Source organism: Puma concolor, chromosome D2, assembly GCF_028749965.1.
Source record: "Puma concolor isolate L17-30 chromosome D2, mPumCon1.1.hap2, whole genome shotgun sequence".
In the NCBI taxonomy this organism is placed as follows: domain Eukaryota; kingdom Metazoa; phylum Chordata; class Mammalia; order Carnivora; family Felidae; genus Puma; species Puma concolor.
This window is the reverse complement of record NC_141677.1, coordinates 78,869,245-78,895,163: the sequence shown is the minus strand read 5'-3', so window position 1 is coordinate 78,895,163 and position 25,919 is coordinate 78,869,245. Positions and strand designations below refer to the sequence as shown.

General features: G+C 42.2%; 1 protein-coding gene across 8 annotated transcripts in view; it reads left to right on the top strand.

Annotated features, from left to right (window-relative positions):
• Positions 1 to 25,919, top strand: part of ATE1 (arginyltransferase 1) — a 160,701-nt gene that overhangs the window by 106,811 nt on the left and 27,971 nt on the right. For 7 of the 8 annotated variants that reach the window (XR_015241889.1, XM_086681044.1, XM_025918035.2 and 4 more), the window contains one exon: positions 12,286 to 12,406. The exons of the other annotated variant lie outside the window; for it this stretch is intronic. Coding sequence is in view for 6 of the 7 variants with exons in the window: in XM_086681044.1 (XP_086537170.1) it covers positions 12,286 to 12,406 (121 nt within the window). In the remaining variant the exon portion in view is untranslated. The remainder of the gene's footprint in view (positions 1 to 12,285; positions 12,407 to 25,919) is intronic. 8 annotated transcript variants of the gene reach the window in all.

Here is a 25,919-nt window from a genome sequence, read left to right as displayed (position 1 = left end):
TTTATCTCATGTTATTTCTCATCTGCTTTAACTAAAATTACAATACTATCTTATAAAGGCCTGTGACTTTTTTTTTTTTTTTTTACCTTAAAAAGGATTATCCTACTTTGCTATACATATTGGAGCTCCAGTAAGGGGCTTTAAATGGGGCATTTACACAGTCAGTTCTCTCTGTTGGCAGTAGGAGGATGGATTCAGAGCAGGAGAACTTGAAATCAGTCCCTCTCGCTGTGGTCCAGGTAAGGACATCTCCGCCTACGGTAGGGACAGAACCAGTGACTCTCAGTGCCGCTTCTCACGCAACAGCCTGAAACCCGACAGAGCAAACGTCTATCCTGATTGTTCTTCCTAGTATGGTGAAGGCCAAATTTAATATACACACACATACACGATATTCACATGAATGTTTGATCTTTAAGAGAAATTAAAGCAGCTTTGGATTTCACCTTTTCGTTTTCTCTTCTGTTATTTTCTCTGTCTTCGTCTTTCATTCTCTTTTTTTCTTCATCCTTTTCAACTTATGACCCTTCAGTTTGAAATTAAATTTGGGCTGTAAGTTGACTCCCTGAATCTTTTCTTCACAAGCCTTCTTTGTATTTTCTAGAAGAAAAAAGATTAACCCAGGGTTTCCAAAATAAAAGCAAAGATTGTGATTAAAACTGAATTAGAATCTTTATTCTCTATTATTCACTAATAGTAAAATAAATAGCCCGGTCTTAAGGAAGCTTTAAAGTAAGTCCTGGAGCCTTTGCAAACTCTTGGATTTTAATTAAAGAAACACAGAATACCATCACTTTCTGTTTGTCAGTGGGAAAAATATGTATTTTTAAATTTTCAAAGCTTAGCCCGGCAGCACATGGAGTACATCTGTTGGCTCTCAGAACTCAGGGAACACAAATGGATTCAGATGTTTAGGCCCTTTGTCTTCACTGGTCTCCGCTCAGCTCGCCAACTGAGCGTGGCACAATCCAAACACAGTTTCTGAAAACAGAGCAGCTAGAGTTACTTCTCAAGCACTCTCTTGGGGACTGATAAAGTCAATCTCTGTTTATGTAATGAAATCAGGGAGCAAGGGGTCTGCTGTAGTGCTTTGTGGATGGGATTGCATTGGTGTTGTCTTTCAGGGAAAAGACTGGATTTAATAAGCCCTTGTTCTTACTCGTTTTCTGTGTAGGTACAGCCCACTCTAATGGATTATTTTGAGCTATTTTTGTTTATGTAGTGTTAGAGCTTCTCTTTAAGCAGTTGGTTTTAGTAAAATAAATAGGTTTATTGTAGAAACATAGGATACTGATATCACCTCTACCTGATAAAAAGACTTAAATGTCTGGTAACTTATTTCTTCTTTGTTCAGTGCTACTAGGGTTTACTGTGTGTGTGTGTGTGTGTGTGTGTGTGTGTGTGTGTGTGTGTGTTTAAGTAATACTGCCTTTTTAGTGTTCTTACATTTTAATTTAACTTGAACTTTTAAAATAAACTCTGCTGGTTTATCCTCTCCTCAAATACTTGCAAAATCCTTCGTATTTTTCAAAATATTTATAAAGTATTTTTGAGAGTGAAATCTCATAAAGATCTTTGCTTCAGGACCAGAGTTCAAAGGAAAGTCCGTTTGGTTTTAATTTGAAAACTGTAAAAACAAAATACCCTCAAAATGGCAGGGTGTGAATTGGTAACTTCAATTTTATTGCAATCTGCCAAGCCCATCCCCAGATGTTTCCAATTAAAAGCCAAGAATGCTAACTTGGGTGAATATCATATGAAAGCATTTCTTTACTTTTCTCTGATCTTTTTTCTGAGAAAAATAACAGTCTCGATTCCTTTAACTTTAATTAAAGAAATAATTTCTCATTTGCATGTTGTTTAAATTCGTACAAAGACAATGTAACATGCAAAGAGAATTCTTATATGTCAGGTTTGCAACGTGTAGTCCTGAATGCATAGAGGTTCATATATGTCGTCTTATAAAGGTGAAGTGAAAAGGCTTCTAAAAGATGTTGGAGCCCTTTAAAAGAAAATAATGTATTTCTGGATTTGCTATAATCAAAGAGTATACCTTTTAATACCCCACATTTATTTAAAAGGGGTGGTTAGTAATAAGCTTTTATTTTTGATCAGTTGTACATTGAATTGTAAGAAGTCCTTCTGTAGGAATCTAAGGTGTAATAAGATAAACTCGAATGTTATTTTGAAGCTGTCAATTTCATAATATTTCTCTAGATAATACTAAGTTACATTAGGATCCATGCATGAGCTTGAAAGTTACTTCGAATATGTCATTCCATATTAAGAAAGATACACGCTGGTAATAAATTTGAATTTATGGAAACTGGCATTCGTTCAGAGAAAAGATGGAATTGATCTTTATAACTAACCAAACATTTTGAGTGTAAAGCTGAAGAGACATTGATTTTTGAAGCATCCACAAGCCACAGACACAGGACCACATACTAATCTGTGGAACCGAAACGGTTTCCCGTCACATTTCCTATCTGGTGAAATTTTGACGGACATGTATTTGGGAGCTCAGGAAGGAGACAGCCATGTGGGTCTTGGGTCTGTTTTTGCTTTCGGTAAGTGCCTGACTTTTTTTCAAACATGGTACCACTCAGACTTGGACATGCTACAGAAGGGACCTCTTCTGAGGAGTCTCCCAAGAAAGCTGGTTGTCTCCGCCTTGTGTTTGACCAGCAGCTTGTTTATAGTCCTTGTTGCTGTGCCAAGTATCACAGCCACATTGCAGCTCTTTGTCCTTCCATGGCACCTTGTACCTACCACCCTGCGTTTGCCCCTGGCTACACAGGTCACGGGATCCCATGCCTCCCTTTTCCCCAGCTGATCATGAGTGCCTCGCGAGGCTCATTCCATCTTTCCATCCTTGATGACAAGCAGAGTCCTGTTCATATTGGACTCAGTTGTGATTTTAAGGTTTTGGGAAGTTATTTTGAAAATACTTTTGGGGCGCCTGGGTGGCTCAGTCGGTTAAGCCTCCGACCTCGACTCGGGTCACGATCTCATGGTTCATGAATTCGAGCCCCATCCCATGTCAGGCTCTGTGCTGACAGCTCAGAGCCTGGAGCCTGCTTTGGATTCTGTGTCTCCCTTGCTCCCTGCCCCTTCCCCACTCATGCTCTGTCTCTCTCAAAAGTAAATATGAAAAGAGAGAAAATACTTTTTAACAATTGTGAATATCTTAGCATTTAGGTATAGAAGGAGAAAAGGGATCAGGAGTCTAGGTCTGAGTTCATTGCTACCATTACAGGACCTTCCTGTTTCATCTGCACAGTAGAAACAGCATCTGTTTTCATTACGTTTGTCATTTATTTGGAGATTTAGCTCCTGGGATGTGCAGAGTCATTACAGAGACTGTGCTTAAACGCTGGGGGAGCTTGTTGTTCATGTTCTTTAAAAAAAAATTTTTTTTAATGTTTATTTTTATTTTTGAGAGAGACAGAGACAGAATGCGAATGGGTTAGGGGCAGAGAGAGAGGGAGACACAGAATCTGAAGCAGGCTCCAGGGTGTCAGCACAGGGCCCGACGCGGGGCTTGAACTCACGAGCTGTGAGATCATGACCTGAGCTGAAGTCAGACGCTCAACCGACTGAGCCACCCAGGTGCCCCGACATTGTTCATGTTCTTGTCGTCACCAGAGTGACACTGCTGAACTCTGCACAGACGAGGAGGTCTTTTCTCAGGTCATGTCTCCCCCTCCTTTTTCCTAAAATGAAACTTAACAAGCTATGCATTTTTTTAAAAAGACAGTGTATACCAGTAAAAGAAGGAAAGCAATATTTTCAGCTCTGAGGGGGAAAAAGCTAAATGGACGCGAACTAGTAGTTTCTGACGTTCTCAAGTATGACAACCGCCTTTTAGATTTCAGTGACTCTTCTAGATCCTGTCGTGATCATGTACTTTTTAGTATCCAGTGGTAATTCACAGAACTCCTAAAGGTTGGGAACTGTTTCTGTACAGTAAAAATGCAGTGAAGCTGCCTCATAAATACAAGTTGAGCAGACACTGGTCGATTCCTATGTGTAAGAAGGGCGTATTTAAAGTGACGTCTGTGTTCAGAGAAGGAAGTAGAAAAGGCCTCCGGGCCGAGTGTCCTGCATTCATCCAGCCAGCAGTCAGCTGATGAGTAGGTTTGGGGATACATCAGTGAAAAAATCAGACTAAAACTCCTGACCCTGCAAGGAGTTTCCTATGGATCTAACAAGTAAGTAGGAGGAAGAGTGTTAAAAGGCGGTAAGTCCTACGGAAGAATATAGGAGGGAGAGGTGGCCTTCATTGAGAAGGTGGCACTGGAGCAAAAACTTAAAGTCGATGACAGTCTTGGGAATATCTGTAAGACCAGCAGAGAAAACAGCCAGAAGCCTGGGGTGGGATCAGGCTTGATGTGTGCTGGGAGCAACCAGGAAGCCAGGGCAGCCAGAGTGGAATGACGAAGGAAGGGAAAAGGCGTAGAAGACAAGCCGGAAGGGTAACGTGGGTCACATCACTTAGGGCTTCGTAGGCAGTGCTGTGGCTTTGGGTTTTGCTCTGCCTCTAACAGGAGTGTGGCAGCGTAAACAAACACTCCCCATTTTAAAACGGATTGCCAGTAGAGTTAATGGTTGCCAGGGCCTTAGTGAGAGAGAAGGGACTGCTGATGGGAAGAGAGCTTTTTTTTTTTTTTAAAGAATGATAAAAATGTTATGGGATTAGGTAGTGGTGTTGATTGCACAACCTTGCAAAATACACGAAGCACAAGGAACTGTACACCTTAAAAAGGTGAATTTTATGGTATGTGCATTGCATCTCAAAAATTTACAAAAAGCGGTCGATTGGGGCGCCTGGGTGGCGCAGTCGGTTAGGCGTCCGACTTCAGCCAGGTCACGATCTTGCGCTCCGTGAGTTCGAGCCCCGCGTCGGGCTCTGGGCTGATGGCTCAGAGCCTGGAGCCTGTTTCCGATTCTGTGTCTCCCTCTCTCTCTGCCCCTCGCCCGTTCATGCTCTGTCTCTCTCTGTCCCAAAAATAAATAAATGTTGAAAAAAAAAAAAAATTCAAAAAGCGGTCGATTGCCAGGGCTTGCTAGAACCGTTTTTTTTGTTTTTGTTTTTCCTCCATCTACCTAATGTAGATTTTACCTTTAAAGATGCAGGTTTTGGGAGCGCCTGGGTGGCTCGGTTGAGCATCCGACTTCGGCTCAGGTCATGATCTTGTGGTTGATGAGTTTGAGCCCCACATCGGTCTCTGTGCTGACAGCCTGGAGCCTGCTTTGGATTCTGTGTCTCCCTCTCTCTCGGTCTCAAAAATAAGCAAACACTAAAAAAAATAAAGATCCAGGTTTTTAGGGGCACCTGGGTGGCTCAGTCAGTTAAGTGCCCGACTCTTGATTTCAGCTCAGGTCATGACCTCGCATTTTGTGAATTTGAGTCCCACATTGGGCTCTGCACTGACATCACAGAGCCTGCTTCGGATTCTCTTTCTCTCTGCCTCTCCCCAGCTCTTGCACACATGTGCTTGCTCTCTCTCTCTCTCTCTCTCTCTCTCTCTCAAATAAATAAATAAATAAACATTTCTTTAAAAAAAAAATAGGTTTTTAACTAGTTACACCTTAAGGGAAAGTCTTAGTGTTCTTGACTGTGTTTTCATTAGAAGTAAAGGATGTTCGTCTGTTTTAAAGTATCCTTGCTGAAATTGTTAACGATTGTGAAATCAGACTATTCCAGACACCCTTTTTATATGCACTTTACATACCTGTGTCGCTCTTATTTGGTAAGAAATGATAGCAAGATGTTTTTAACCTCTGGTTAGCAAAATGAATGTAATTCTTAGGTCGACTTTTGATTAATACATTTTGCTACACTAAGATAGTCTCCATACAGTTTATTTTGTGAGTCATCTACAGGCTAGAAAAATTAGATCAATATGATAATGTTCTTCAAATTATGGTCTAAAACATGCAAGTGAAAAGAATACCTGTTCATTCTATTGACCAAAACCCAAAATTGGATGCCTCTTATTCCAAAAGAAGCAGTTATTTTTCATAGAAATAGAACAGGAAATGTATTTACCGCCCCCACTCCCACCCCCGTTTTAGCTTTAACTTTGGAATTTCCTTGAATTTCAATCTATGACAGCCTAGTAAAGTTGACTGAAATATTATGACCATATCCTAATTTTTTTCTCTTCTTTTGGTGGGGTTGTATAAGCATAATTTGGGTTTTACCAGTAGTCTAAGTGGTTTTCTTTAAATGAAATGAAATCATTGAATACAGTCATGGCATGGAACATTGATTATTGCTGAGCACTCCAAGCAAAACATTCACTCTTCTGTGATAACTCAAAATGTAGAGGCCCTTAGTTTGTTTCGTGTTCCTTTTTGTTGTCTGCCCTAAAATGGTTTATAACCAGCTGCAGAAGTGATTTCTGTTGGTGAAGCTGTAGGTCAGAGGTCGCTGAACTTGCTTCCCTTTGAGGACTTTGACCGGAGTGGTTGTCCCTCCCAGAAATGTGTAATTAATAATGAGGACTAGGCCTTCCCTCCTCTAAATTTGGGCTTCTTAGAAGATAGCTTTTACATTGCTCAGGCTTCTTGAAGTGCGTCATCCGGAGCCTCCCCTCCTGGAATTGGTGCCTTTGCCGGCCCCTGGGGCCCTGTCCTTGTCAGACGGTGGTGGTCGTGAGATGGGGCGGTTGTGAGATGGGACGTGGTGATTCTGGAGCTCCTCTTCTGAAATTGTACATCAGATTGCAGGAACGCTCAGAAAAATTGTGAGATAAGCCCTGTCAGACCAATCACGTTTTCAGAATTTCGAGTACTTGAGAAATCTATGGTAACTCTGATTTCTTCTTCTTTGCAAAGAGTCGGCACCCTAGGAGAGGATTAATCTGCTTTCGCCTCGTTGTTCCAGTATGAATGAACATACTTAGGGGCTGATTAAATATTTTTTCTTCCGACTACAGGAAAGTATGTCCAAATCCTTAAGTAATTACATTCTTAACACAGACATTTCTCATTTTCTCACACTAGCTGCAAAGGCAGGGCAGATTCCAGGCCCTCGCGTTTCTCATTTGTGTGACGGTGACTTTCAGTGGAGCTTTAAGTACTTCCCTCCCCTCACTCTCAACCAGCTAATGTTAGAAATGTTAGAAAGCATAATGTTTCAAAGTGGTTTATTTCATAAAACTCTTTGTATTCTTTGGTGGCTCAGGAGAATAGCTGCTGCAAAGCCCTGAGATAAGCCTATGCTTTGGAGAAAAAGGATGTCTTAATCTAATCTAAACACTTGATTTCGGATGATGAGCAGAAGTCAAAATGTATTCATTTGTGACTCTTCAGTGAGATAAATGAAGTATTTAAAGAGTTAAAAAGAAAATATCCGACCCACTGTTGTGAGCAAGTATTGCCTGAAAAGAACGTGACATTTTGGAAACCCTGACCCCCTGTACTCAATCATACTTGCTATATCCTGGCATGCGCTTCGTCTTTGTCCTGGTCTGTCGCTACCAGGAGATGGTGAGTTACCTAGAGGCACTTGTTTGTTCATCATTCTGTTCCCAGCCGCCCAGCGTCTGCCGCACAGTGAGGATCCATTTCGTGGTCAGTGACTGGTTTTGAATGTCACTGTCATCGTTAAAGGCAGACATTGGGTTCAGGTGTCTGTGGATGAATCTGCATCTATTTTGTTACTAGACATTCTTGGGATTCTCTGCTTCTGTGTCCCTCCATCACAACAGACAAGATACACCATAACATTTTTATTACTGTTTCCTTGTTCATATTGGTAATATTTTTGTACTAAGTACAGAATTTTATTTTATTTTATTTATTTTTTAAGATTCTGTCTTTTAAGTAATCTCTACGGTACCCGACATGGGGCTTGAACTCAAAACCCTGAGATCAAGGGTCACACACTCTACTGACTGAGCCAGTCAGGCGCCCTGCCCCCTAAGTACAGAATTTTAGAAAAATTACCCAAGAAGAGCCGGGAAATTCTGCACATGTGAAGAGCAATCGTAGGGGGATGGTTAGATCTACTAGAGATTAAAATACAATATCAAGCTTTAATAGTTAAAACTGTGTGGCATTGGTACATGAATAGACAGATAGTGTCTAAATAAATAGGAAGTGCTGAAAGAGATCTAAATATATATGGAAATTTAGTAAGTTATCAAAAAGGCGTTTAAATCAGCGGGGGAAACAACGGTTCTAAAATGATGTTGAGGCCACTTGGTAAACATCTGAAAGAAATTAGGTTAGATCCTTTTCTTATACCTTACACCAAAATAAATTCCAGATGGAGCATACATGTGAATGTAAAATTATGAAACCATAAAAGTACTGAAAAGAACATGTAAATGTTTTTATAATATTTGAGTGACAGTGACTTTTTAAAATTATATTGCAAAACTTAGACACTGTTTTAACAAATGATATGTTTAACCACTTATCAGATTTCCACATGGTGAAAGAAAATACCATACAGAGTCAAAAGATAGATAAGCTAGGGAAGTACAACATATTTTGCAAACCAAGGGTGAATTTCTTTAATATATAAAGAGTTTTTCAAATAACAAAACCAGAAATCTAACAACAGAGGGGGCCAACTTTATGGAAAAGGAAATGCAGATCCTTTCAACGTATGGAATGCTATGTAATGCAAATTCAAACCACAATGAAATGCCATTTCTCAGATTGGCAGAGATTGAAAGTTTTGATTATAGGCTGTGTTGGTAAGGATTTGAGGAAGTTAGCACTGTGTACATATGTTGCTGATGGAAATGTAAAATGGCACAACTTCAGTGGAAAATAGTTTTGGGCTAATAAAACATAAAAACCCTTACAGCCATCAATTCCAATTCAAGGAATTTATCCTGGACATATTCACAGATGATACATGTCCAAGAATGTATTTTCCCAAATGGTTCTACCGTTTTAAACCAACAATATCCAAGTTCTGCATAGTCCAGATCCTTGCCAAAGCTTGTTATTCAGTTTAAAATTAATGGCTTAATTTTAGCCATTCTGGTGGTTATGCAGTGGTATGTTATTATGGTTTTAATGGCATTTCTGGTAACTGATATTGAATATATTTTCAGGTACTTACTAAGCATTCATTTATATTCATGTATATTTGGTGCTTTTTTAAAAATGATTTTTTTATTCTTGAGTTGTTAAATTTTTGATACGTTTTAGATATAGCTATGTTTTCTAATATATGTTTTGTTAATATTTTCTCTTAGTCTTTCGCTTGCCTATTTCTTCTTTTTTTTTAATGTTTATTTTTAACGTTTATTTATTTTTGAGACACAGAGAGACAGAGCATGAACGGGGGAGGGGCAGAGAGAGAGGGAGACACAGAATCGGAAGCAGGCTCCAGGCTCTGAGCCATCAGCCCAGAGCCTGACGCGGGGCTCGAACTCACGGACCGCGAGATCGTGACCTGAGCTGAAGTTGGACGCTTAACCGACTGAGCCACCCAGGCGCCCCTAATGTTTATTTTTGAGAGAGAGCGTGAGCAAGGGAGGGGAAGAGACCGGGGGGGGGGGGGGGGGGACACAGAATCCGATGCAGGCTCCAGGCCCCGAGCTGTCAGCACAGAGCCCGACGCGGGGCATGAACTCACGGACCGTGAGATCATGACGTGAGCCAAAGTCAGACGCTCAACTGACTGAGCCACCCAGGCGCCCTGCTCCCTATTTATTTTCTTAATTTTTTAATGCAGTATATAATTGTCATGAAGTCCAGCTCATTAGTGTTGTTGTTTGTTTTTTTTTTTTTTCCCAACGTTTTTTATTTATTTTTGGGACAGAGAGAAACAGAGCGTGAACGGGGGGAGGGGCAGAGAGAGAGGGAGACACAGCATCGGAAACAGGCTCCAGGCTCCGAGCCATCAGCCCAGAGCCTGACGCGGGGCTCGAACTCACGGACCGCGAGATCGTGACCTGGCTGAAGTCGGACGCTTAACCGACTGCGCCACCCAGGCGCCCCCAGTGTTGTTGTTTTTAATGGTTAATGCTTTTTGTGCACTAAGAAATCTTTGTATACTGCAAGGTGAAGAAAATTTACTCCTTTTTTCTTTTTCTGTAGAACTATGCTTAGCTTTTTAAACTCCGCTTTTTCCTCCTCATCAGGCTTTCAAAATGGTCTATAACCCAAAAGGAAAATAAAAAAGGTTTAGACCCAGTGCTTTTAGACTGCTAGTTTTTCAGATTTGTTGATAAGGACATTGTCACATCATGCTGCTGCTTTCCACCAAGAAAACACTTTCTGAATGAATCTTGCTTTTAACAAGATAGGTATCATTGAATATTGGGCTTTATTACACCTACTAATTATTCATTCATCTCAAATAATCCTGTGTTGTGAATTTTCATGTTGGACGAATATGTGCACCACCTGGTGAGCTGCCCCTATGGATGACCTTGCCCGTGCCAGGGCGGTGAGGCATCAGCAGGGCAGTGAACAGTCTGGAAAAAGCAGGGTCATAGACCTGAGTTCTGGTCTTCCTCCTGTCCAGCAAGCATTCCCATTTCATCCAGAATAGAGTTCAAAACTTGAATTCTGAGGCTTCACAGAATCTGGTCCCAACCTATGTCTCCATTTCTGCAATGCCCCGCTATTTCCTGTTCCTCAGGGTGATCTTGCAACTCTGCGTCTCTGTTTTTACTGTTCCCTTCATCTAGACTGTTCTCATTCCTTTTCATCCTGCCCTGGACTTAACTCCAGTCAGTCTGTTAAATCCGCAATAAAACTCCATATCCTTCTTGAACTCTCTCCCGGCTTCTCAAGAAGAAACTAGTTTGCACACACTCTCTCTGTACGGTCTCCCCCGTTAGCTTGCGGACTTCTGACTGCTTCGAATACTGGGGGGTGTGGTGTTTCTTGTACATCTGAGTGGGGCTTCATACGGTGACCACGTAGCGGGCCAGTTACAGAGAGCCGGTCTGACATAAAGGTATGTGACAGTGTGGAGCCCATAACAGCGGTATTCTTTGTAGAGCGTTTGGCATTCGATAGTGTTTTTCAAACTCTGAAATTGTGACCCATTTGCCGTTCATAAAAGCATTTTTTATGGCTCAGGAGCATCATTAAAAAAACCAAAATGGAGTAGGTTAGGAAATAAAAGATTACATAACACGGGTAAGCGTCCTATAGTAAAAGGTTTGTTTCTAGTTCTATATTTGTGTTTGTGCTTACTAGGTTGTGGCGTGAAGTGTATTTCTTACTATGGGTTGTACCAAGCAGAATTGGGAGACACCGCACTGGATTTTAACCTCTATAATGAGTTTTGAAGTTTGCAGTTTTAGAGAAGAGATATTTGGAATTTTTTTTTTCAACGTTTATTTATTTTTGGGAGAGAGAGAGACAGAGCATGAACGGGGGAGGGGCAGAGAGAGAGGGAGACACAGAATCGGAAACAGGCTCCAGGCTCTGAGCCATCAGCCCAGAGCCTGACGCGGGGCTCGAACTCACGGACCGCGAGATCGTGACCTGGCTGAAGTCGGACGCTTAACCGACTGCGCCACCCAGGCGCCCCGATATTTGGAATTTTTAACTAACTTTGGTACTCCTGAAGTTTTTCACTAAATAATTTCACATAATTTGTACCTGTGGGCAAATGATTTTTTTTTTCTTCAGCATCTCGTGTGTAGTCTTTGTTTTAGACTTGGGGTACATAATTGGGTTATAAATATATAAAACATTCTTGCAAAATGGCATTTTTGAAGAAGCTAGAGAACTATAGACATTTCTGTAAAATTTCTGTAATGTTTTTTAAACTTTATTTACATATATCAGTTTAGATTGTTCATGAAAGTTTCTTGACAAAACAGTAGTTTTTAGTACATTGGAATGGAATGAGTGTTATCAACTAAATCTACAAATTAAAAACTTCTAAAATTTCATTTTTGAAAATGAGTTCACTCCATATATAAATTATGCTTTCATATATGAAAAGACATTTCACTTTGATTTTGAAACTGGGTATTCTTTGCAGTCAGCTCAGCAAGAATCATATATTAAATATTTCTTCCAAAAGGAAGTAGAAACTCGAATCTTCCACATCAATACAGGCATCACAAATAGTGATGCATTGCTTTTAGAGAGCTTTTGAATCAAATGTGCATTCTTGAGATAGGAAAGCAGTTACTAGAGACAGCTAGTATTTACAGTAAAGCTGTTTCTGGTTGACTTTGTTTAAATTTGTGATTAAAACCTTTCCTGGAACTCTGGAGCCTTGTAACCAGGAAGTTACTGTGTTTGTAAAGCCTGTGTTCTTGTTCCTTCACTTCTCTTTAGGGTCAGTATAGACCTTCTGATTTGTTGTGTCCTGAGACGTATGTTTGGGTGCCCATCGAACAGTGCCTGCCTTCACTTGAGAACTCAAAGTACTGCCGTTTCAACCGGGACCCAGAAGCAGGTACGTTTGGAGCAGAGCTCTGCCAGAAATCCTTGGCATTGTTTTTAGGTTCCTTGTGTGTGGCTTTGGCTCTTAATAGGGTCCAGGTAGCTTTTCATCTATCGTAGAATGTATATGGTGTGTGTGCACGCGCGCATGTCTGTGTAAGACCGGGAGATGCCACATGTGCACACACACACAACACTCTCGCTTCTGGAAATAAGTGCAGAAACCTCATGTGCTTCTGCTCCTTACTAACCCGTCTCCTTCTACTTTGAGTGTTGGTACCACCTTCCGTTTCTGCTACAGCTGTCACAGTGCATAAAAATTCTTCCCTAGACTGTTTAGTTTAGGTAAAGAAGATAGAAATACTGACCAGTTTGACTGAACAAGGCCGGGGAATGGTTTCCCGAAGGCCAACAGGCTGGGATGGGTTTTGTGACCATACTTTTGTTGTTGTTGACAATACTTTCTTGACTTTTTCTTACATCTTTGGTGCTTCTCCTCTCGCATCCCTTCTTCCACCTCCTGCACACGCAGTCCAGCCCTAGCCATGTCTTATCTCTTGGTACTCCCCATTTGGATAGTCTGTGCACTGGTGGTAGGCACAGACACTTGCACATACAGCCTGGGGTCAGACTCCCTGCAGGTGGATCCTGGCTCCATCATCAGCCTGTAAATCGTGTGCCCTTGGGCAATTTCATGATCTTCCTGGCCTCAGATTCCTGACCTTCAGAATTAAGATAATAATAGAACCTACCTTGCCGAGCTGTCATGAAGATTAGAGTAAGACAGGCACACTGAGGATAGCCCCCTCGTCTTGCTGGGTTGGCGATGGCTGGGCAAATGAGCACGCGATGTCCCGTAGACTGTGCCACGGGCTTTCATCTGCATTTGCCTTTATTTGCTCTGATTCCTGTCTCCAGAAAAATGACGCAGTTCTAGTCACCTCCCTTTTGTCTAGATCTCGCTCAGTTTTCAGCAGCCTTTCTCACCCTCCCTGCGTTCCCCTGTGGCTTCGTCCATCAGGCGCGAGTTGTGGTGCTCGTGGTGGGCATCGACTCCCCATGTGTGTTTTCCTCAGACTGGAGTTCCTGGGGGTTCCCCCTGTGCCTCACTGACGTCTGCCAGAGGAGGCGCCCGGTGCACAGTTAACAATCACATTTTTTCTGTCTAGTCACCCGTGGTCTAAGCTTGGAGAAAAATCAGAAAAGGGAAACGGAAAGGCCGGGGGAGGGGCAGGGAGTAAATGGAAAGATCAAATAGGAAGACAAAGGGACAAGCAAAGAAATGCAGGAATTTCTTCTGTTCTAGGATGTGTGTTCTTTACCACCCCCCCGCCCCCCCCCCACCACAAATGAGGTTTTTTATTTCCAAAAAAGGAAAATTGGTTCATGTTTCATTGTATTTTGACATCTCCTTGAAAAGCTGTTATGCAGTCAAGAGTGGGCACTTCTTACACATGGTGATACCTTAGAATCTGATGAACAAGTGGCCATAGGGACCCACCTGACTCCTACACCAGACACCCCGAGGTCACCCCAGGCTTCCTAGACATTTAGGGTTCGTAGAACACCCAGGGCTTTATAGTTCTGCACCTCCGATTGTCAGCATTTCATTATTTCATTTTAAGTAGAATTACACCTGACTGATCAGACAGACAGATGCGTTGCTTACGGACAGCCGTACTGAATTTGTCAGCGTTTGAGTCAGGCTCAAAGCGAAGGCAGTGGTAGTTCAGAGGAAAGCAAATACTTACCTGCTGTCCCTTCAAAAAAATTGTTTTTTCCTTTTTAGCTTTTCTCAAGGGCAGCTCAGAGTCATTTCCTTCTGGTGAGAACAGCTAACCGTCTTACTGCCTTATTTCACGTTCACATACAAAAGTGGATAAGTTCCTTCCAACTAAATAAAAATGATCACGAATTGGTTTCTGACTCCCAAACGTAAGACGCAGTTTCACCGTCCCCTTTTTCTTTCCTGGATCTATTTTAAAGGTTGCTTCTCTTATATACTATTTGGAGATTAAGCCAACCACAGGCTCTGTCTGTTGTAGAAAGCTGAAAAGGTAACTGAATAATTTCCATGCACTGAACATTCAAGTAAAGATTTATTCATGTTAATAGACTTCAAACTCATTTTCTGAAGTTAGCACTGAGGAGCATTTCATGGCAAAGAAAATTTGAAGTCTCATTTCGACGGGACTACACCATGGCGAGTGGAGGGTGTGCACGACATGCTTTTCTCCTGTAATCTGTTACATTCCAGTTCTTACGGCGTAAGCTCTAGGTCTTAACATATTCATTGTTCAGAATCCATTTACAAAAGTCAGAGGACTAAGCTTTCTTCTTCAAAGAAAAGGAAGATCCTTTTCCGTATGCCGAGTCTTTGGAACTTGCAAGAGAACACCGTACGGTTTTATCAGTATTGAGTATCACAGTCCAGACACTATTTGAAATCAGACTTATGTCCTGTGGTTTTAGGAAATTAAAATGCAGTTACATGCTGAAAGGTATTGAGCATGCTGTGAAACATGGTCCTTTGAGATTTAAATGGCAATCTGTGAGAAACCGTTCTCTTCTCTTGGGTCAGTTTCACTTTTACATGACCCAAACTCCGACTCAGACAAAATACAGAGTTTAATATGGACACCGTTGTTAGTCGGCATGGTGCTTTTTTCCACTAAATCTGTTTCTCCTCCCAGCTGTTCAGTAGTTAAATTACTCTGCAGAAGGCACAGCTGATCGCCACAGGTCTCTGTAAAAACAGTTCGGCTACAAGGTGTATCAGGAGCCACTTGTAAGAAAAATTGCATTTCCCTCCATCCTGAATTGATGTAAGCCTCTGGAAATCCTACTCCTCCCTGCCCTCCACCCCCTACTCCCCTACCTCCCGCATTTTGGAGGTTTGGGGTTATATGGTTATTTGCTTAACTAGGAAGTGTGCGTAAGGGTAAAAACCTGTTACTGCTTTCATGTATGGTGGCGGGGGAGGGGCCGACAAAAGGGAGCGACTTGGAAAATTCTAAAGACGTCTCTTGGTTCATAAATAGGTCTTTTGTTTTTGAATTCAGGAACTCTGCCTACTCCAAAGAAAGGAATTTAGAAGTTTCTCAAACCATTCTTAAGTAAAAAGTCTGTCAGATTGCTTATTAAATTGATAGTTGGATATGGGTAGAATTCAAAAATCCTGCATTACAGTTACATGTTGCCTCTTTTGTTTAAATTATCTTTAAAAAATGTTTACTGGGAACAGTAGTAGAGGATTTATCCAAATGCATAAAACCATGCCAAGAAGAAATATTGGAATGGCCCATCGATCTCTCTCTACAGCAGTAATCACTGTCAGTATTTTTATGCTCTCATCCGGATCTTTTTTCTCTGCATACCTTGGTTAAACAACAGAGCAGGAATCATCCTTCACACTTGTGTTGTTTTTTTTCTGAGTACTCTGTGTTTCTTCTTCCTTTTAGTAAGGCAAAACCTACTGGGCCACTGATTTGGGGCTTCAGCTGACAAATGCCACTACTTAGGTGACAGGCAATGTCTGCCACCGATACTTCATAAGAGGCGTTGGAAGCAAAGCGGATGTTTTGGAGCTGGTTTGAGGACCATGATAAATTATGATTTGATTTGACTCTTAATGTCGTACAGGTGTTATACTATTTATCGTTGGTAGTAGAATCCTTTTGGGGGGTCTCGCTGGCTTAGTCGGTAGAGCATGTGACTCTTGATCTCGGGGTCGGGAGTTGAAGCCGCACACTGGGCGTGGAGCCTACTTAGAAAAAGTCCCTTTGGTTCCAGACTTGTGAAAAAGGATAACCTCACTGAGCATATGCTGGTTCCCAAGTACCATCTCTGGTTCCTCCTGCGTTACCCCCGTTGATCCTCAGCACGTGAGGGAATGTTTCGTGATTGACCTCCTCAGATATTATTTACCGCGAAAATATCAGCGGATGCTTGTTTTTTAACCAGAGATTTAAAATAATTTTAATTCAGATATTGCTCTTTCATTTTTATAAGTACTTACTTTTAGCATTTATTTCAAAGAAGCTAAGTAGAATGATCTTTATTTCTGTCTCTATGATAATTACAGCAGTATAGACATTTTACCACAGATTAGTCTAGATTTCACTCCCTCTTTTCTATACATACTTGAAAATGATTGCAAGAAATTTCCTAATTTGTCTAAGTCATGATATCAGAATATTGAATTTAAGTTTGTTGTAAAAAGGACAGCACCTAATTTTGTCTTAGTGCTTGCTGCATTTCCCCAAGTTAGAGGATTTCTAAGACGTTTTACCTTTTGCAGCCAGTTAATGAAAATCTAAGTGTAAGGAGCTCAACCCTGAACTTCCGAGACTCCAGTCTGTGTTACCTGATGCTCTCATTTGTCTCTTCTCTTTGCTGCCGCCTTCTTTCTTGCTGGCATGGTTCCCTGGCACTTTTTCTATAGTGTCGTAGTTTCTGTCGTAAATGCCCATCGAGAAAGCAAGTCCCACTCTGACCGCGTGTGGGATGATCAGGTTCAGAAAGAATTCTGACTGTATTCGCTTGCCTGGTTTCTCCAAGCCCGGTCTCACTTCCTGAATACTGTGTTCATGGTCCCTCCAAAGGGTGTACCCTCAGCCACAGTGTCGCCTTGGTCACTAGGAAGTCATGCAGAATGACAAAAAGATAAACCAAAACTTCCGAGGGTCCCTAAAAATGTGCTGCGGTGAGAAGTTACAATTAAGTGGACAGTGTCTTTCTTAATTACCGTAGGTGTGCAGTGAAGCTGGATTTGAGGATGACTTCCCGCTTGAAGTCGCAGAGTGAATGATGTTTGATTGCTGGACGCTTAGTAAACATAAGTTCTTTGTTGCCGGTAAAGATGGTGGTGCCAGGACGTAGCTGGGTGGAGACAGAAGCGGTTGAAGCCCGGCGTCGAGACAAAATGTTTTCGGAAATTTGGCTTTTTTGGATTTGGTGAACCTGGAGAACGTATTTTTGACGTGGAAAACATCAAACATAGAAACATAGAAAGTTAAAGCCTTGTAAGTTTTCAGTTTACTCTCTGTCTGCTGAAAAATACTTCTTCATTATAGCGTTCCTCTCTTTTCCCGCTTACCCGTTTCTCAGAGGTACCCTTTCTAATCCAGATGTTAGTGTAGCACTAATACAACTGCTGGCTTAAAAGTGAGAAACGAGGTTTCCCCCCTTGTGACATGGTCTTCTAATGAGGACAGAGAGGAGCAAGGAAAGAGGCCTTTCCTACGATACTTGTGCGTAACACTGAAGGATTGTAACATTTTAGTGTGTGCGCTTTCTACCAGAAAACCTGAAACGGACTTTTAAGGTAAACTTCCAACAGTTGCAAAGACTGTGTGCATTTTTTCAGTGTTTTACAGCCAGTCTCGCACAAGAGAAATTTTAAAACTACTGCCTTGCAAATTTTTACCAGGCAGTCTTTGCTCAGTAAAGCACGCGCGAGCAGTAAGCCAGTGACCGAAGCTGGCTGGAGCCCTGGCCAGAGGCAGACTGAAATAGCTCTGAAAAACTTTGAAAAGCAGACTTGAGGTTTCCATTTAGCTGTTAAAGAAAGATTTCCCTGATCCTGTTGTCTTTTCTTATGGAACAGATCAATTTTTAAAAATAAACAATTCCTTTTACAGTCACCCAGTTTTTAAAATTGAATTAATCCTATGATTTTGAAATCATTAATTAATCCATTTTGAAATCAGTCCAGTAGGCTGGAAACTACCAATACACTTCAGACCGTGTCTAAAAAAATGCTAGTTCTGCCTGGCTTTAATGTGTGGCGTCTTAGAGTAGTGCTTTGTTTGTTTGAATAAAAAAACTGACATTTTTGAATGTAACGAAGAGGTTGTCCAAAATGTCACTTAGAGAATAAAAATAAAGCCCACAGCTGCTTAAGTGCTGGCTGAACGATAATACGCCGTTGAATGGAAGACACCGTCAGTTTTAAGTCCTCTATCTTATGTACCACTAAGAAAGAAAAAATGTTGCCAGTTAGACTATGACTCTGTCAATTGTAAGACGCATCTGGGTTTCAGAAATACCAGAATGTGTGAAAATGTGAATCTTCATGACGTAGAGGAAATGTGGTTCAGTGTGTGCACCGCAGTACTGGGCAAAGCCATGGAGTACCTAAGAGACTTGTTTTTATTTGTTAGGGAGCTTTGTGGCATCTCGCTTGTAGGCATTAAATATATTATAAGTGGGGTGCACACCTATGTGTCCGAGTTAGAAGGCATCAGTTCCACCTGCTTTTTGATAAAAACAAGATTACTGTCATGGATGTATGACAACAACAGAGTTCTTTTAATACCCTCTCCCGTAGACTTCAGAAAATTTTGAGAAGACCTGTAACTACTTCACAGGGATACTTTATTGTAATGCAAGTAAAAATGTTTTACTACTCAAAAAGCAGTGACATTCTGTAAGCATTAATGATTTCAATGCATTCTGGTCTTAAACAAATTTTAAAAATTTAAAAACTTAGATGTTTGGAAGGCAAGGATAAAAATAGAGAATTTAAATTAAACTTTGCTTAGCCCATAAATTCAGCGATCTCGGACACCTGATGGAATAACGATTAAAGATGAAATAGTAAAGAAGGGGCAAAAGATCCTATCCCTCGATGCCGTCGAGCTTGTCATCAACCCTAAGTCGTGCCATTAATTGAACACTTGTGAATTATCAGTAAGTATTCTTGGTTTAACTTGTGGCTCCATAGTAACAGAACGTGAGTCATTAGCTTAGTGGGAAAAAATTCTGGAAGGGGGTTTGATGCTCTATTTTGGAGCCTGCATCATTTGCTGTTCAGTGCAGTGTCTGCTGGCTACTGGAGGAGCTAAGACAAAGACAAGCCACAGTCCAAAAGTTTCTTAGATCATTCACACCCAGCTCCAATATAAGAATGAAGTCACTGCGTTTGTCTGCAAGGTATTTTGAAACTGTTTAGATTCTCTTTTGTGTCCGTTAATATTCAGTCTCTCTGCAGGAGAATCAGCAAGCTATAACATGAAGGTATGAGAAGGTCTGTTTATTTTAGGAGTGTTCTTTTATGTGATGCCAGCAAAATGTTTTTAATATAAATATGGAAACTGGGGTAGAATTCCTGTTCTTGTAAGAAATGTGTTTTCCTAGCTGCCATTCATTTGAAATAGGTATCATTTATGGGAGACTTGACTTGTTCATGCTTCTGTAGCGTGTTCACTGATAACAAGATGAAATTTGTCCGAAATTAGGAAGGACCTGTTGACAATCGGGAAAGAAGTAAAGCCACCTGCTCCGCTAACTGCTACCAAAATAAAAAAGCAAGAGTAAAAATTCTGATGCCGAAGCGACTCTCAGCCGGGTTTCCTTGCAGAAGCAGATCCTGAAACGCGGGCTTGTGTTGATGGGAGCAGGAGTGGGGGCTGGTGCGGGTGAACTAGCGAAGGGAGGAGGAGAAGATAACGGAAGTGTGTGCGCGCGCAGTGCGGTCCGGCACTTTGATGACTGGACGTCAGTCCCTTGAGAAACCTATTTCAGAATCGACTGCCTGAGGGACCAAAGGAAGACGTATGTGCTCACCTGGCCTTCGTTCTCCACTGGCTGTTGATTATCTCACGGGGGGTTAGTGTCTCTGCCCTGTCCTTTGTACCTGTGCAAATGGAGAGCAGGCCGCTGCATCTGAAAGGAAGCAGGGCAGGCCGATGGACTCTTCACAGAACCGTGCACAGTAGGGATGCCGCGAGTCAGAGATGAGGCTCGGGGATACAGGGCAGTGCCCAAGGAGTGTCTAATCCAGAAAAAGTACAGGTCGAGGTGGCACGTCCCTAGCGTTAGCTGACCGTGTCGGCCGCACTGGCGCAGGTCGCATCCAGACTGTGAGCGCGAGGAAGTAGTGGACTTAAAAAGTCGTTGGAGGAGCCAGGCAAGAATTAGAATCATAAATGTGAAGAATTCATAAAATCATTCACTCAACAAATATTTATTCAGCCGGGTATTATGCTTTATGACGGGGAGGTAAATTAGTCCTCCTGCCCTCAGAGGGCTTGCGGAGGACGCAGACAACTCTCGAGCAGTTTTCGTAACGTGTGATAAGCGGCCTATTGGGGGAGATAGGTGCAGTTAGTTCACAGAGGAGGGTCCTCAGCTCAGATCTGCACAGGGTGTGGGAGGGCAGGGAATGCTTCTTGGGTGACGTCTCAGAATTTTTAGAGGAAGGGAACGCAAGAGCTTCAGGGAGAGACAACAGCATGTTCAGAAGGCCCAGGGGGCAGAGAGCACACCTAGAGTTTGGGGGGCAGGCTGGGTGGGGGAGATCTAGCTGGCTAGCGAAGGACTGGTCATTGTAAGGACTTCGATGTTTCTCCTGAGAGCACCAGAAGGCCAGGAGAGGGTTTAGGCACCCGATGGCATCCAGAAGTTCTGTCATTTCTACTGTCATGTGGAGAGTCATGTGGAGAGAACATGTCAAGTTCTGTCATGTGGAGAGTGACCAGGACTCAGACCGGAGGTAGGAAGACTAATCAGGAGGGTTTTGCACCCAGTACTCCAAGCAAAGGATGATGGTGGCCTGGACGTGGGTGGTAACTGTTGGGAATGGGATGGGAGCAAATGGATGCTAAGGATATTCAGGAGGTGGGGTACATGGAACCGGCTGGTTGATTGTGTATGGCGAGGGTGAGGGAAGAGAGTTTAGGTTCTGACACGAACTGAGTTAATGCTTACTCTTCATTTGTGACATGAAGCACATGAACAGAGGGGCAGATTTGGGGGGGGGGAGGAGAGGAATGGTGAGTTCGGCTTGGACATGTTGAATCGGGGGTGTTTGGAGACATGGACAGAGATGTTGGGGAGGCAGGTGGACATACAGACCTTAAACTGATGAACAGCCTGGGAAGGAGGCACTAGTACGTGTGTGGAAGCCTTATGAGTGAATATGCCCTAGTTCAGAGTGAAGAACAACAGTCCTAGACGAGAAGCCCGAGGAACCCCACTGTGGAACTCCACTATGGAATGACTGAGTAGATGATGAAGAGGCCAAAGGAGTGTGGGGTCATGGAAGCCACGTGAAGCATGTTCAAGAAATGGGGAGCAATGGCAGTGTCCGATTCTGCCAACAGGGCTTGGGAAGAATCTTTGGAGGATCCTGGCAAGACCTGTGTTCATTTGGACGAGGATAAAATAGTGTTTTCAAGGCTTAAAAACTGAGTGGAAGTTAAGAAGGCAACCATGATCAAATACGAATTTTGAAGATAGTAGCTCTAGAGAGGTAAATCTGATGGCAGAAGACTTTTAAAAAATGGGAGAGACTTGAACATTGTCAAAAGCGGATGGGAGTTAGCAAAGAGAAGGATGAACAATAAGAGAGAGGTGGAAATCAGTGTATCAAGGTCTCTGGGACGAAGCACAAGGAAAATCAAGGACACAGGAAGACCAGCCTTAGATCGTAAGGACCCTTTGTTGTAGGAGAGGGTGAGGAAGGGCTCAGTGCACTGAAGAGAAATAGATTGGTGTGGTGGCAGCAAGTTGGATGCTTTCTCATTTGGTGCCTTTTCTTTTCCATTTGGAATGGGTGCTGGTGAAGGGGGGAGATGGCAGGGTAAGAAGAATGGGAGACAGAGCTGATGGCCAGTCCTTGTCAGAGTCCGTGAGGGTGAGATCATGTAGAGGAGATGCTTCTCTGACGGCCTGGGGAAGGCAGACCGTTGTCTGGTTTCCAGGGTGTGGGCTTGTCAGGCCGTTGCTGTGGAAGGGCAAGAATTGAAGGCTGTTGGCAACGAAATGGTGGGAATATGGTGATGGCATCTGAGTTCAGTTAGAAAGGAACTGAAGGGACAAATGGAGCTACATGTCATAGAAGGGGTCAAAGGACTGGAGGTCCCAAAACCAGGATGATGGGCTGACAACTCCCTGCAAGTATAGGAAATGGTGTCCAGAGAAGAAAGAGGGTCTGATTTTACAGTTTGGAGGCATGACAAGCTTTGGCCTGGGGTTTGGGGAGCCTAAGTCGCATTAAGGTGGAGTTACTGAAGAAGACTGAAGGAACGAGGATGGCAGCCCACGTGGACCGGCCGGAGATTTCCGTTCCTTCGTGCCATTTAGATGTAAGAGTGGTGATGTCCCTAAGTGAAGCTCCTTCTTATTTATCAAACAGTTCTGATGTTTCTAGCCCCCGGCAACATAAACACAAGATCAAGGGCCTCCCGCTCGTCAGTATAGGATAGAGAACAAATAGAGTTCTGTTTTCCAGAAAAAGCTCATTTTGTACAGACAGTGATCTTGAGAACACCTGTCTATCTTTGTTTTTTTACAGTTTTAACTACAGCTCATTGAAAAATACATAGTTTATATCTCCAGCTAGTACACGGTACTTCTGTGTGTGTGCAAGTGTCATGTCTGTATATATAGATTTGAAGCCAGAGTCTCATGAAATAGTGCTTATCCTCCTGCAGATGTGATACACTCCATCTTCTTTACTATTTTATTTTAAAAAATGAGTCTTTCTTAAAAGAAAAATTAATGTTTATTTTTGAGAGAGAGACAGCATGAATGAGGGAGGGGCAGAGAGAAAGAGAGAGGGAGACACAGAATCCAAAGCAGGCTCCAGGCTCTGAGCTGTCAGCACACAGCCTGATCCAGGGCTTGAGCTCATGAACCCCGAGATCATGACCTGAGCTAAAGTCGGACGCTTAACCGGCTAAGTCACCCAAGGGCCCCTCAGACATTTTCCTTCTTAATTCGGTTTTTTCCAGGTTGAAAGACAAAACCAGAGCCTATTTACAGTGCCTCTTCAGTGACCTCATATCTCAAAGAGGTGGACACGTAGCCCATGACCAAGTGTGTTCTTACCTGATTACATGGTCTACTGAGTACAGTTTGCCTTCCTTGAGCCCAAAAGGTTATGTCTTAACTGGAATGTGCATTGCGTTTAGGTCTTAAGATGGGTCATTGATTCCTAACTAACTCTAAAGGTCCTTGAGCTGATGGGATTGTCACGTTGACCAACATACCACATTGTTGTGTTCTTAGGGTCGTCCAAATCGCTAGTTGAATGGTAGTTACGTTCAGTTGAATTTTTAGTATCTTTCGTAGCATTTTCTGATTATTTATTCACAACTTCAAAAACCAGTCTATTAACTTTATTTATATTTAATACTTAACCATTACTCCCATATAATAGCAGGTCACTGGAGCATGAATGCCAAGTGACAGTATTTAAAGTAGAAGTATGAAGACAGTAGTTCTGCCACACGCTAGCTTTGTGACTTTAGGCGGGTCACGAGTTTCTCAGCCTCAGTTTCATTATCTGTGAAGTGGGGCATTCAGACTACATGAAATGAAGGATTTTTTAAAAAAAATTTTAAAGTTTTTATTTAAAGTCCAGTTAGTTAACATAGAGCATAATACTAGTTTCAGGAGTACAATACAGTGATTCAGCACTTCCGTACCTTACCCAGTGCTCATCATAACAAGTGCAGACCTTAGTCCCCATCACCCGTTTAACCCACCCCCCCACCCCCTGCCACCAACCTCTCCTCTCGTAACCATCACTTTGTTCTCTATGTTAAGAGTCTGTTTCTTGGTTTGCCTCTCTCTTTTTTTCCCCTTTGCTCATTTGTTTCTTAAACTCCACTTACGAATGAAATCATACAGTATTTGTCTTTCTCTGACTTATTTTGCTTAATGTAATACTTTCTAGCTCCATCCATGTCATTGCACATGACAAGATTTCATTCTCTTTTATGGCTAATATTCCATTATGTGTATGTATGTATGTGTGTATATATATATGTGTGTGTGTATATACGTATGTGTATATATATATGTATGTGTATACGTATATATATATACATATATACCACATCTTCTTGATCCATTCATCGGTTGGTGGACACTTGGGTCATTTCCATAATTTGGCTGTTGTGGATAATGCTCCTGTAAACATCAGGGTGCGTGTATGCCTTTGAATTAGTATTTTTATATTCTTTGGGTAAATACCTAGTAGTGCAACTGTTGGATCATAGGGTAGTTTTCACTTTTGGAGGAACCTCCATATTGTTTTCCAAAATGTCCACACCAGTTTGCATTCCCACCAACATACACAAAAATAAATTCAAAATGGATTAAGGACCTAAATGTGAGACCTGCAACCATAAAAATCCTAGAAGAGAACATAGGCAGTAAGCTCTTTGACATTGGCTGCAGCAACTTCCTTCTAGACAGGTCTCCTGAGGCAGGGGAAACAAAAGCAAAAATAAGGTATTGGGACTTCATACAAATTAAAAGCTTCTTTATAGCAAAGGAAACAACAAAACTAAAAGGCACCCTATTTAATGGGAGAAGATTGACATATCTGATAAAGGGTTAACATCCAAAATACGTAAAGAACTAAAACTCAGTACGCCAAAGAAAAGGATTCGAGTATGTTTTGGGACCTCCAGATGTTTAGGACTTTTTGTGAGGATCACACTATTAAAAAACTAGAGGGGCGCCTGGGTGGCGCAGTCGGTTAAGCGTCCGACTTCAGCCAGGTCACGATCTCGCGGTCCGGGAGTTCGAGCCCTGCGTCAGGCTCTGGGCTGATGGCTCAGAGCCTGGAGCCTGTTTCCGATTCTGTGTCTCCCTCTCTCTCTGCCCCTCCCCCGTTCATGCTGTCTCTCTCTGTCCCAAAAATAAATAAATGTTGAAAAATAAAAAAAAATAAAAAAAAATAAGAAACTAGAATGCATTACATAAAGGTAAGGTATACGATACTGAAGCATCAAGTGATAGGCATCACATAAACCTTGTAGCATTTCCCATAGTTGTGCTGGACTTCACTACAGTGAACCCTTTCACCCGCCTTCTCTGTTCTATTAGGAGCAGAAGATTCAAGTTGCAGTTTCAGATGAGGCCAAGTCTTTAAGAAAGTGTTTTCCAAACTCTTGAATATGGCCCACTGTAAAAAAGGGATTTTCCAGTGTGACAGTACACATTTCCGCGTTTCTTGCAAACACAGCTGAAACAAAGCTGTGCTGACCATTACTCATCTTTACTCATGGGAGACACTCCAGTATTTTTGAGTTGGTTCTAGGATTGAGAGATGAGGATGGGGGGGAAAGCCCTGGATTCTCACTCCAACTTTGCTCTCCTTCTGTTCTGATAGACGTAGTCGTGGTAACAGCGATTGCCACGATGAATATTGGCTGGTCCACCTGTTGTGCTCATCACTTAGCATTTATCATCTTAATTCATCCTTCCACTGACTCACATTCACCTCGCTGACTATTGCTGTTACCTGTCGATCAGTATTCATGAGGCAAACAACTGATTAGTAGTAGAAAGAGGTTGAGTTGGGCGAGTGTAGTAAGAGTATTCCTGTCCCTGGAAGGACCTATTTAAATTACTCTCTGAACATCTCACAGTTGTAGTTGTTGAGAGTCCTTTGCCGAGTGGTGGATATTGTGTGTATGTGGTATGTACATGCAGCGATCCCTGGCCCTGAGAGCTGAGGACAGACCGAGGAATGTGCCCCACACAGCTACGTTACCGTCCTGAGT